The sequence below is a fragment of the Aspergillus thermomutatus genome (assembly GCF_002237265.1).
Source record: "Aspergillus thermomutatus strain HMR AF 39 chromosome Unknown NODE_175, whole genome shotgun sequence".
NCBI lineage: Eukaryota > Fungi > Ascomycota > Eurotiomycetes > Eurotiales > Aspergillaceae > Aspergillus > Aspergillus thermomutatus.
This window is the reverse complement of record NW_020798224.1, coordinates 53,133-65,282: the sequence shown is the minus strand read 5'-3', so window position 1 is coordinate 65,282 and position 12,150 is coordinate 53,133. Positions and strand designations below refer to the sequence as shown.

At 51.3% G+C, this 12,150-nt stretch overlaps 3 protein-coding genes across 3 annotated transcripts; 1 reads left to right on the top strand and 2 right to left on the bottom strand.

Moving 5' to 3' along the window:
* Positions 1 to 2,683: 2,683 nt before the first annotated feature.
* CDV56_106561 (uncharacterized protein) lies at positions 2,684 to 3,109 on the top strand (the record flags this gene model as incomplete). Its single annotated transcript, XM_026760180.1, has 1 exon — positions 2,684 to 3,109. One exon carries the CDS (start codon positions 2,684 to 2,686, stop codon positions 3,107 to 3,109), a length of 426 nt encoding a protein of 141 aa, XP_026612384.1.
* A 699-nt stretch (positions 3,110 to 3,808) lies between these two features.
* On the bottom strand, positions 3,809 to 4,689 carry CDV56_106452 (cutinase family protein; the record flags this gene model as incomplete). Its single annotated transcript, XM_026760071.1, has 3 exons — positions 3,809 to 4,363; positions 4,409 to 4,494; positions 4,542 to 4,689. 3 exons carry the CDS (start codon positions 4,687 to 4,689, stop codon positions 3,809 to 3,811), a joined length of 789 nt encoding a protein of 262 aa, XP_026612383.1.
* A 472-nt stretch (positions 4,690 to 5,161) lies between these two features.
* On the bottom strand, positions 5,162 to 11,835 carry CDV56_105993 (putative ABC multidrug transporter; the record flags this gene model as incomplete). The annotated part of the gene is made up of 6 exons (XM_026759612.1): positions 5,162 to 5,510; positions 5,559 to 8,863; positions 10,124 to 10,417; positions 10,470 to 10,845; positions 10,889 to 11,697; positions 11,746 to 11,835. The coding sequence occupies 6 exons, from the start codon at positions 11,833 to 11,835 to the stop codon at positions 5,162 to 5,164; spliced, it is 5,223 nt and encodes a 1,740-aa protein (XP_026612382.1).
* Between the last annotated feature and the right edge of the window lie 315 nt (positions 11,836 to 12,150).

Here is a 12,150-nt window from a genome sequence, read left to right as displayed (position 1 = left end):
GCCCACGGTCCCGGGGGTGGGACACGCGAGATGGTGAGGTGTGGTTTTGATTTCTGGGTGGTGAGCCGGAAGACCGGTCTGTCTGAGCAGGAGATTGTTTCCCCGGAGCTGTCGATGGTGAAGGTCCAGACTGGCTGGGGGGATTTGCTTTTGCTGGAGAATAGCTTGTCCATGGTACTTGGTATTGAGTTGGTGTCGCTGCCTTCGGTTGAATTGCCCGAGAGACTGGTTGAACATGTATGGGGTTATATATACGTGATCATAGTGATTTTCATTACAATGCTCTTGATCATCTCATGGCTGATCTGATGGTATACCATTTTCGGCAATCGTCGAATCCACACTAGCACCGAAAGAGTAATTATTGTGCATCCCGCTGCGGCGCCAAGAGCTGAAGATCCCCAGAACCATAAACTTGCACTGCCTGACAGCACCATGGGTGAGATGCATCTAAATTACTCTTCTGGGATATTCAATGGTGGCAGTCAAGCCAATATATTCCAGCGTTGTATTATCAGGAATCCCTCCAAGGCTTAGACCACTGATTGTCTACCGTTCATCATTCGTGTTATGAACTACTGATGATTGGCTGTCATCTTTGGACTTGTTTGTTTTGATACTCATCAACAAGCCTTATATCCTGTTGGAAACTGCTTTACTATTACAGGTTTGGAAATCACTAGTATTTTGTATACAAGTAAGAAAAGTAAAGAAGGTCTGATTCTTTCTAACTACTGACTATCTAATGTGTAATTTATACTACTAGATAAATCACCAGAAGATCCGAGCACAGAGTCCAAGCTTTGTATATTTTACTTCTGATCGACTTCTCTGATGGAGAGGGAAATGCCTAATTCAAGACCCAATCAACAACCAGCTGGCATGCCACACGGTCTAAGAGCAGCCCGAGTTCTTCCTGCTCAGATAAATCTTGCGATGCCCTGAATTCTTTGGTGAGTAACTAGAGACAGTCTTATAGCTATAACATGCCAGTATATACTTATACTCTGGTATGATAAGCTTAGCCACTGCATAAGCCATCCACTTTATTAAATTAGTTAAAGAGCCTTTATATGGCCCGACCCTGAGATGATAGTTGCTGTAACTGTAGACACTTTACATATTACTAATTAATATTTTACTCTCGGACATAAGAGTGAGGAGATTAGCACAACTATACTTGTAGGCGAGCCAATCTGTGCTGCAGCTGATCCCATATGTCTTGCGTTTCTCAAGCTCAGTGACATCCTCCTCGCCAATACGACAAATGAGAGCCAGCACATCGGTAGCTTGGGAATCCTCGCTGCTGGTTTGAGCATAGAAAGATAGGGCTTCGGTAAAGGTCTGGCTTATTTACTCTGTACTCGCGAGCATCTTCCACAATAACATTAAGCATAGTCATATTGCTTGAGCCACTGACGATACTATCTTCTACATCCCTATTAATATAGTATTATGCCTAAATAGCATTACTATACCTTTTGTTACATAGTGACTTAATATATTTTATAGCCCAGGGTTCAATAAGATTCATTCTGGTGGTGTTATCAAAGACATCTTGCATATAAAGGTCCAAGAAAAGTTACTCTGGAAGACTTACTTATAATGCTTATAGCAAGCACTTTTATATGTGAAAGCAGCAGCAGCTAGAATAGAGAGCAAGCACATTTTGAAGAGGATAAAAAAGAAGAGGTTTCTAAAAGCTTTTAGCTACTGGAGTAATGGAAATAGCTATAGATTAACTAATTCATAGAAATATAGCTATTACAGAGTGACCACAAGGCTCTGAACTTCCCATTAGCTCCATACTAGCAGTGATAAGATATATTACTATAAAGCTGAGCTACTCCAAGTACTATAGCTAGTTATCCACGGGCTCAAGACAATTTGTGCAACTAAAGCTTAGCCTTAGGTATCTAGGGAAACTGGGACGACCCGTTGTCCCAATGACCCACTTACATGCTAAGCTGGCTTCCCAGTTAGGCAAATGAAGCTGGATTAAAAGATAGAGGGGCTCTACTATTAGACTTGACTTGGATACCCAGCTAGGTCGCCTATAGAAAGAGTCTGAGAAGAAGATGGCCGCGGCACTGTAAAGTATCTAGAAGAAAAGCAGAGAACAACTTAACATACTGTTGATCATCAAGTAAAACTTTGATTATTTCCATAGATTATCTTCTATTTGATGCCCAAGATAAGCATAATTAACACTGTTAGCTTGTTCCTTAAGGACCTAGTCCATTCATTGAAACTGAAATTAGTTCGTGACTCAGACTATGAGCGAGCCCCAATCTGAATGCATGCGATATCGACGTGAGTACAGTGTATATGGTGAACTTGGTATCCTGAGTATACCTATAGTGGATACTAACACTGTGTACTTCCTAGAGGGGTATAAGCTCAAGGCTGGTAAGTAGTAGGGCTGCTAAATAAGTGCAAGGCTTGCGTTCTCTTAAATGCACTAAATTAGGACGCGTGTACTTAAGCCCACTGGCTTCCCAGACTTCTCACTTCTTGGATTTTGTTTTCTTCGCTGATTGCTATCTACCAAGCCTCTCCGCCCTCTCAGATACTTGACCTGTGCATTCTTCAACTAAAGATTTCGAAGGTATGAATGATCCTGCCACAATTCCCTAGTCTTCCTATTGTCAAACCCTCAGACTAACAACGTGAAATCAAAGCCATGAGCCTAAACATTTCGGAAACTAAGCCAGTTGAGCAGCTATTCCTGGATCTTCCTATCCAGCAAGTTCTCAACCCCAGCCCGGGCACAAAGTTCATAGAGCCGTGGACGAGCCTGTACGTCGATGCCATACGTGATGCCCGATTTGGCGACGCTGTATGGGCACGCTACCATATCTATGGCGATGTGGAAAACGGGATCGTCGGCGGGTCAAATAACATGACTGTGCTAGATGTTATCAAGGAAGATGCCCTGTTATACAGGGTGAACGAACCGGAGGAATACTTTAAGGCTTTATTTTTTTATGCAAAAACTAGCGGTGCAGACGGGCATGCCGATGTGATCGAGGTCATTACCAACCTGGACGAGCGGGAAATCGCCGAGTTCAAGGCGAAAGAAGAGGCGGAGCTTGAGGATGAAGCCTGAGAGGCGCCTACAATTTCATGTTCTTATACATAATGTCAGTGGATTGTCTGGAGATAGAGGAGCTGAGAGCCAAAGATGTGCGGTTGGCGGGATATTGCAATCAGCTGCGCTGGTATTTCTTCTATATGGAAACATTACTGAGTGTAAATTCAGGAGAATGGCCTGTCTACTTATACTACTCTTTGCTCTTAGTATCAAAGGTCGTTATCACATCCTAGGCATTGTCCAATACACATAATTCTTGGACTATTTTCCAGCATAGCGCGGCGACATGTAGGAAACCGGTGCCACAACTGGATAGATTTCTTCCTGCCTACACATGCAAAGAACAATGATCCCTCCTCCTTTATGTTTTGAATGGATGCCCGCTCAATCTGCTAACTGCAATCCAACTGCCAGGGAGTAGAGATATGGTGAGGTTTGCAAAAATATTCAGCATCCCAGGTCCCAGGATAGCTCTTTGCAAGACAAACACGTCTTTCGCAGAGTCGCTATGGACAAGGAAGTGGTTAACCTTAAGAAGGTACTTCGCGAGAGAGCCGAGTGATAGTCACTACGTACGCGGGGATCCAGACTTCATAAATTAAACATGTCTTTGACTACGGAATTGCTCACATCAATATCTAAAGCCGGGATCTAGACTCCAGCTGTGTATGAATCATGGAAGTGAGAGCTGGCTCCAATCCCCGGCCATCACCCTTAGAAACCACCAAAAAGGCTAGAAAATCCAGACGAAGTAGAGCCAGAAGAAGTCGACCCGCTAGCCGAACTGGTCGACGACAACTTCCCGAGCAAGAACCGAGTCGCATCCCCCGTATCCGCCACGTACGTGAAATGCGCCGCCGTCACAACCAACGTGCCATCACAGACCAGATCCCCCACCGCACAGTAGATCTTGACCTTATCCTTGGGGAAATCGGCAATCTGCCCCCTCTCCTGCGCGTTGCGCGTGTACCCAAACAGAACCACCCCCTTGATCATCGCCTTGACATCATCAGGAAGCTGCTTGATGGACCCGTCCATGACGGCCGTGCCCTGGCTGTATCCGCCGGCCACAATCTGCGTGTCGGGGCATTTGGACGCGGCCTGTTTGAATAGCCCGATGGCTTCGTTGATGGCGGCGGGGGAGGTGTTGTCCGGTAGAGCGTTGGACGCCAGGTCCGCTGTGTAGGCTGGTCCGACGCCCTGGCAGGCTACCTGGCCTGGTTTGGCGGCTTTCAGGCCGTTGCAGACTGCCGGGCCGGTGGATAGACCCTGTTACGTTAGTTCTGCCATGGAGAACAGGGGATGAGGTCATACCAGGAGGCCTGGCTCGGTTGATGCACGGGCGAAGATGAAGGTGATGGGTTTGCAGGAGCCGTCTCGCAGTTCGTTGCCGGAGGATACTTAGTCATGTTAGCACGAGCCAGAGATGGCGAGGAGGTATACGTACATTGACGCTCCTGGAGGTCAACCGGGCTTGCAGCGGCCAGGCCGGCGAGAACGAGGGTCAATATGCGCAGGTTCATCTTGTCTTGTCTTCGGGAGAGCTGTTGATTCATGGGACGTCCCTTGAGGGCGGGCTTTATATCTACGGCCATCGGGATTTGCTCTCAGAACGAGAGTCAGGCAGAATGATTCATGACCAAGGTCTGATCGCATTGTGATCTGTATTTTCTGTTTCGTTTCAGAATGTCTCGAATAGTCTGTTCGAGAGCGCAGATGGAGAGTGAGGGTTCCCTGCCGAGACCCTGGAATGCAATCCTTTCGAACGCCGCGAACTGTTATGGATGTGGGCCATGTCTCATATCCTCGCAAACCATTCCTGCTGTGGTGATGGGTCGTTGATAGTTCGTGGTTCGCCGCAAATTTGGGGAATCTTCGGACAAATTTCCCAATCGGTCTAACTCGTTGCCAAACTCAACATTTGATCACTTGGTACTGAGAAATCTGAAACAATGAATCCTTCAGTCTAGTACGAAACTACACCAGATAAATTAAATCGACAAGCCCACGCACAAAGCAAACCCTGATCGCCGAGCGCCCCACAACTGATCCATGAATCATGAGCCCTCAACCCAGATTCTGCAGGTTGACCAACTCGAAATATCGGCCTTTCTTCCGAAGCAGGGCATCGTGCGTCCCTGACTCGACGACCTCCCCCTGATCCAGCACGTAGATCACATCCGCCCGCTGAATGGTGCTCAGCCGGTGAGCCACGGCAATGGTGGTGCGGCCCTTTGCCGCGGCGTCCAAAGCCGCCTGCACCACTTTTTCAGACTCGGAGTCCAGCGCTGAAGTTGCTTCATCGAGAAGCAAAATGCGTGGGTCCCGGATGAGGGCGCGGGCGATGGCGATGCGTTGTTTTTGGCCGCCGGAGAGCATGCCGCCTTTTGTGCCGACGAGGGTGTCGAAGCCTTGTCTGCTGTGCATTAGAGCGGTACATAATTTGTAGGGATGGACGACGTACGGGAGAGAAATGATAAAATCGTAGATGTTTGCGTCTTTACACGCTTTGATGAGATCTTGTTCCGAGGTGTAGGGCCTCGTTCTCCCCAGGAGGATATTCTCGCGGATCGTCCCCTGGAATAAGGCGGGTTCCTGGCTGACCAGAGCTAGATGACTTCGATACGATGTCAGATCCCATGTAGCAATGTTTTGACCATCGATGTAGATTCCTCCCGTCAACGGGCTGTAGAATCTCTCCAATAGTGAGATGACCGTGCTCTTCCCGCTGCCACTCGCCCCGACCAGCGCCACAAACTGGCCGGGCTTGACAGTCAGATTCAGCCGGCGTAGCACCGGCTGGTCCAAACGGCTTGGATACCGGAACGAGACGTCGCGAAATTCGATCAGCCCGCGCATATCCGGCCGTGATATCTGGCGGTGAGTCACGGACCTCATAGTCCTACCACTGAAGAGTCGCTTGAACTCCCCCGCGGCATGCTTCGCCTTGCCCATATCCGGGGCATGCGAGAACACAGTCCCAGCCGCCTGTGCACCAAAGATCACCTCACTGAAACACACGTAGAACCGGAATAGGGAATACTCTCCATGTCCCAGCAGCGTCCCGCCGTACCAGAATCCCAGCGCCATGCACAAGAACGGCAGGGCCTGGGAGCTGGCATATAACAGGGATGATTTGACGATAGGGAGGATATCCCGCCTGAGCTGGTGCTGCAGCTGCTTTTGGTACGACTCCAGAACCTCCCTCTCCATCGTCAGCGAGGCGACAGTGCGGATCGCCGAGGCAGCCTCGCAGGCCGAGCTGGCGGATTGCTGATACGCCGCCTTTGCGCGCCGCTGGAATCTATCCAGCATCCAGACGCGGACGAAGCCGCAGAGCAAGAGCACCGGCACGGCGGAGATGCACACCAGCGCGAGCTTCCAGCCCATGACCAGCGCCACGCCCAGCGAGGCGAGCAGGTTCACCGAGACGATGAGCAGGGTGCCGAGGGTGACGCCGCTGATGCCGGCCAGCTGCTTTGTCTCCGCGCTCAGCGTGGCTGTGAGCGCGCCCGTGGTGTTTTCCGGCTCGTCGAAGAAGGCAACGTCCTGATGGAGCATGACCCGGAAGGCCTGGCTGCGGGCACGGTACACCATTTTCTCGGAGCAGTATGCGAATAGGCTCCCTTGGAAGCCGTACAGAAAGAATGTGACCAACCCGATCATGAGGAACATCAGGGACCAGAAGTTCGCGTCGTGGCGGAGCTTGGGGTACTCCCAGGGTGGGAGGCTCAGCGTGCTGACGGCTTTGGCGAAGAGGACGGCCTGCGAGGGCTGGATGCCTCCGGCGAGAACGGATGCGCACAGTCCCAAAGCAAGAAGCGGCCATTCGGGCCGGTTGAACGAGGCAAGGAATTTGAAGAGAGTCCAGAGTGAATAGGATACCTCTTTGGCTTTGTGAAAGTGCATCGGCAGCGCGGATATTGACAGCCGAGACGTGTGCTTCTTCATTCTCTCCCCCGTCTTCAGCCCAAGATCAGACGCGTCGTCCTGGTGCTCATACTCGGAGAGGTCGTCGTCGGTTGGGTAGTCGAGGTCAAAGAAAAAGGATTGCATTGGGCTTCGAGGCATCAATTGGCTCATCCGCGTGAGTCGCTTCTTGATCTGCTGCGCCTTGACCATGCCGTAGTAGACGCCCTTTCTATCCATGAGACGGTCGTGCGAGCCCTGCTCGACGATGGACCCATTGGCCAAGACGACGATGTTATGCGCTTCTTTGATTGTGGAAAGCCGGTGGGCAATGACCACCGTGGTCCGGCCTCGGGACGCCTTGTCCAGGGCTGCCTGCACCAGCCCCTCGGATTTTGTATCCAGAGCAGAGGTGGCCTCGTCCAACAGCAGAATCTTCGGGTCCTTGACGATGGCCCTGGCAATTGCGATGCGCTGTTTCTGGCCTCCGGAAAGGGAGAAACCGCCGATGTTAGTCTCGTAACCGTCCGGCAGCGCCATGATGAAATCGTGCGCATTTGCCATGCGGGCAGCATCTTCGATTCGTTTCTGAATCAGCTGAGGTGGTTCGCGTTCATATTCCGAGCCGATGAGGCCAACGCGGATATTCTCTGCGATGGTGGTGGCGAAGAGCCGTGGTTCCTGCGAGACCAGCGACATTTGCTGTCGGAGCCATCGCAGGTTCAAATGCTCGATATCATGTCCATCGAGCATGATACTCCCTGCTACAGGGCTGTAGAAGCGTTCGATGAGCCCTATGATTGTGCTTTTGCCGGATCCTGAAGGGCCGACAAAGGCGGTTGTTTTGCCGGCCGGAACATACACACTCAGGTCGTTGGCGACGATCACCTCTGGCCGAGAAGGGTAGACATGGCGGATATTCTGCAAAACAATATTTCCCCGGACATGGTCCAGGGTCATTCCTTTGTCTAGCCACGCATCCAGAGGAGACTGTCGATCGATCGTGCCATACAGCTTGGTTGCTGCCGCCACCGCGGTGGACAGTGCCTGGGTGTTGGGCGCAATATTGCCCAGATTGTACGATCCGAGAATAATCGCCATGAGGATAGTTAACACATCCCCGGCCTTGACATGGCTGCCGGCGTCAACCAGGAACCGCGAGCCCATCCAGAATCCCAGCCCGTAGTTGAGGTACATGACACAGAGCAGTGCTCCCACCATCAGCGCGAATATCATCTGCGCCCTCATCCCCGGTCTCTCTGCATCTTTGAGATGTTTCTCGTATTTTGCGGCCAGCGTCTCCTGCGCGTCAAATGCGACCACCGTACGGATGGAATCCAGAATATCCTCTGCTAAACTGGCGCCTTGACCTTGCGAATCCAGCGCGCGCTTGTTGAAGCCGAGCATGGCCGTCGAGCAGCCGCCCATGATCAACAGCAATGCGACCAGCGTGGCGCTGCAGATCAGCGCCAGCTTCCAGCTCTTGATGTACGCGATGATAAACGCCGTGACGAATGTCGACAGCCCCGTCAACGCCAGACCGACCTTTTCCGAGATCCCGTCTTGGATGAGGTTCGTGTCGGCGGTGATCCTGGTCGTGATTTCTCCCGCGCCGAGGGTATCGAAGAAGGCGACGTTCTGTCGCAGAATGGAGCGGAGGTACTCGACGCGGATCTGCTGCACGATATGGTCGCCTGTGTAGATGAAACCGACAGTGGCCAGGTAGATGGTGGTGAACTCTGCGATGGCCAGGTAGACAAAGTAGACGACGTACTTGGTGAGCTCATGGTGGAAATGCGCGTAGGTGGTTTGTCCGCTGACAATCTCTTGAAAGGTCGAGGTCAAGTTGCCGAAGAGGACCTTTCTCGTCAGCGTCTAGCAATGGTGACAAGATGAGGACTACTTGCAGTGAACAGAGGTAGCGCAGCACCACCTATGATGGCGCATGCCGAGCTGACGACGAGGATCGCAATGTCCCATCGCGAGGCATATCGGTATATACCAAAGAAGCCTACATGCGACTCTGGGGCATGTATCTGCCTGTGCAGGATGTCTTTCTCCGCGTCAGACAGGCAGAGTGTCGCGGAACTCCCACCGGGAGACTGCTTCAGTCAGTTTGTTTCTGATGAGTATGCCATGTCTACTCACTTTTGGCAGGGCTTCTAGCACTATCTCTTCCTTTGACTTCATCGTGTATGTTCTTGCTCTCGACTGGACAACCCAGCCACGACATGTCTCGGTAGGTAGGAATGTCAGGGCTGTCAACGGGCGAACGGGGCATGTCTGAGACCCTGTTGTCCCATCGATACTTTCTCGCAGTCGTTACTCAAAGCATCATAGTGGAACGTTTCAGCGAACAGGGATCCACGAGTTTCAAAAATCAGACGACAGAGGGAACCACAATGTCCTCGGGTACAACTGCCGAAGCCCCAGTACCGCAACCTCGGTGATTGTGATAGTTGGCATTGCTTTGACGATCAGTGACAGGATGAGACCGTGCTCAGTCGCATCATGAAAGTCAAAAATGGGAAATGGGGCTGTTGTTGCTGGGATCGACAGTTGAAGCAACTAGCGTCTCACTTGGCTCGAACTTCTCTTCGGCCAAATGGCAACGTTAATAATTGGAATCTACCTTGGGGTCCGGAATATTACCAAAAAGTAGCAATCTAGACATGGCTGTTTGCGATAGATGAATTATGAGGTGCAGATGATACCTCAATTCTCAGATATCCATCGTTCCATGGTTCAAACATCCGGTGTTTAACACGGCTATACGGAGTAGCAGCGTTGACGTGAAACAGTCTGAAATTTGGGCTCACGCGAAACCTAATTAAGAGTCTAAGAGTCGAATGATCTAGACTTCAACATCAATAAGGCTGGTGTTAAGGTTTGATGCGAAACCTGCACGGTGGATTCAGAGATCGTCACCGTTGGAGATAGTATCATAGTGGCTATCCATCTGTGCATACCAAGTAATCTTAACTCTTAACTCTGAACGATTCATCCACCTTCAAGGTCAAACAAAACTAATCATGGGGTAACTACGGGTATGAGATACATCACACTAAAAGAAACAGAGCACAATAAACTATCAAGCAATCACCTCTTCCTCAGTTTCACCTTGAGGTCCGGCACTTCCCAAAAAGCATAACACCGAGACTGCCTCTGCCAATCCTTCACCTTGCCCACATACTCCGCTTCGAACTCTAAAAAGAAACCAGCCAGAGTCAATTGGAGCATTTGTTTGGCAAAGTACTTGGCGATACAAGCTCGACTTCCAACCAGGAATGGCTGCACCGCCTCTTTCCTGTCTGTCGATCCAGGCTCCCTCCATCGCTCCGGGATAAATTCGTATGGGGAGCTGAAGTACTCCGGATTGTGATGGAGAGCAAACAACGACGTACAGATCTCAGTCTATAACGACCATATTAGCTAGTGTCTCAGTTGTCAAGAACCTGTCACTCACCCCCGCAGGGATATACATCCCATCCACATACGCCCCGGGTGAAACACGCGGCCCCCCTAGCGGCACAGGCGGATACAACCGCAACGCCTCCGTAATGACAGCGTTGAGATAGGGCAGCTGCGCCGCGACATCCCCCGAGAGATCCTCGGCCGACGCAAATGCCGTCTGTAACTCGTGCACCAGCTTCACATGGCTCTCCGGGTGGGTAAGCACCAGGTAAATGACCGCGCAGAGGGCGTTCTGCGTGGTGTGAAAGCCCGCAAGCATAATCGCCGAGAAATTCTCTGCAATCTCAGCCTCGGGGAGGTCGCCGCCGTCTGATCGCTCCATCACCTCGACCATGATATCACGTCGGGTGTGTGATGCACGCAGTTGTCTGATACGTTAGCTTGTGTCAGGTACCGGAGAGAAGGACCTACTCGTTGATGAGTCGCATGCGGGCCTGCTCGCTGCGAAGACGGATCCCCTTGCGCAGAAACCGACGGAGCAGCCATTTGATCAGCGTTGGCACGCCAGAGCCCTCGAACTGATCCCGGATTGTCGCCCAGTAGAAAATACGGGGCAGTTGCTCGGTCCAGAAGTAGGGCTTGCCGCGTTTCAGGCAGCCCAGTGGCTTGCCCAGCAGGACTTCGGAAACGGTGTCCACCGAGTGGCAGTAGAGCAGCTCGTTCAAGGAGACTGTGTTCTTTGTCTCGAGCTTGCCGCGGATCACCTCATGCAAGCGCAGGATGCACTCGCGGATGACTCCGGCGTGGGCTTGCATAGAACCAGGAGTGAACGAGGGACCGAAAAGCTTGCGCACCGAGGCATGGTAGACAGGATCCGCAGCGGTGAAGACGTTACGACGGGAGATGTTCTTGTAGAAGCCAGTTTTCAGAAACGCTGCGCCTTTGCCAGTCCCGGTGCCGTAGATCTGACGCAGGCTTTTGATGGTGTTGGTGGTTGCTTGACCGGGAGCGAATCGGACGATGTTGCCTAGTTTGTTAGCCTCAATCACAACGACGAGTGCGAGTCCTACCATAGGATTGATGAAGGGAGTGAAAGTAGTGCGCACTTCGTCCGGAGACAAAGGCAACTTTGGTGCCAATCTGCGGATATTAGGGCGATTCTGGTTTGTCAGGATTGGACTTACACCGCAGAGATAGAGGTCAAAGAATGATCCAGGGACACCTTTGATGGTTGGTCCCTTTGGCGCCAGTTGTATCGCAAGAAGTAGAAGACAGGGAATCTACTCTGGTCAGCATCTCTCCTCGGCCAGCATCGTGGGCAATCATACCAGAATGATAGCAAGTACGGGAAAAGGGACAACTGGATAGGACATCTCAGAGAAGGGCCCCGAAGGCAGCGACATTGCAACGAGGAACATATTGATAATCTGCAGAGAACGAGTGTATTCCGAATAATGGTCATTGTCGAATGACAGGACATCTTGTGCTATTTATCCCTCTACAATCTCATTTCTCAGCGTTCGATCAGCTAGGGCTAGATTTGGGTAAACACCGCGAAGACGTCTGACAATCCGGATGCTCTAGAGTTTCGGGTGGGACTTGCTCAGATTGTGATACTCCTCGGCGTTTGTCCGTAATTCCCCTGATCCATTACTTTCGATGATGAGCGTGTTGATGTGATAGACTCGATGCCGATCCCATTCTGGCGGTGGGTGGATCCGGCAGACCATGGA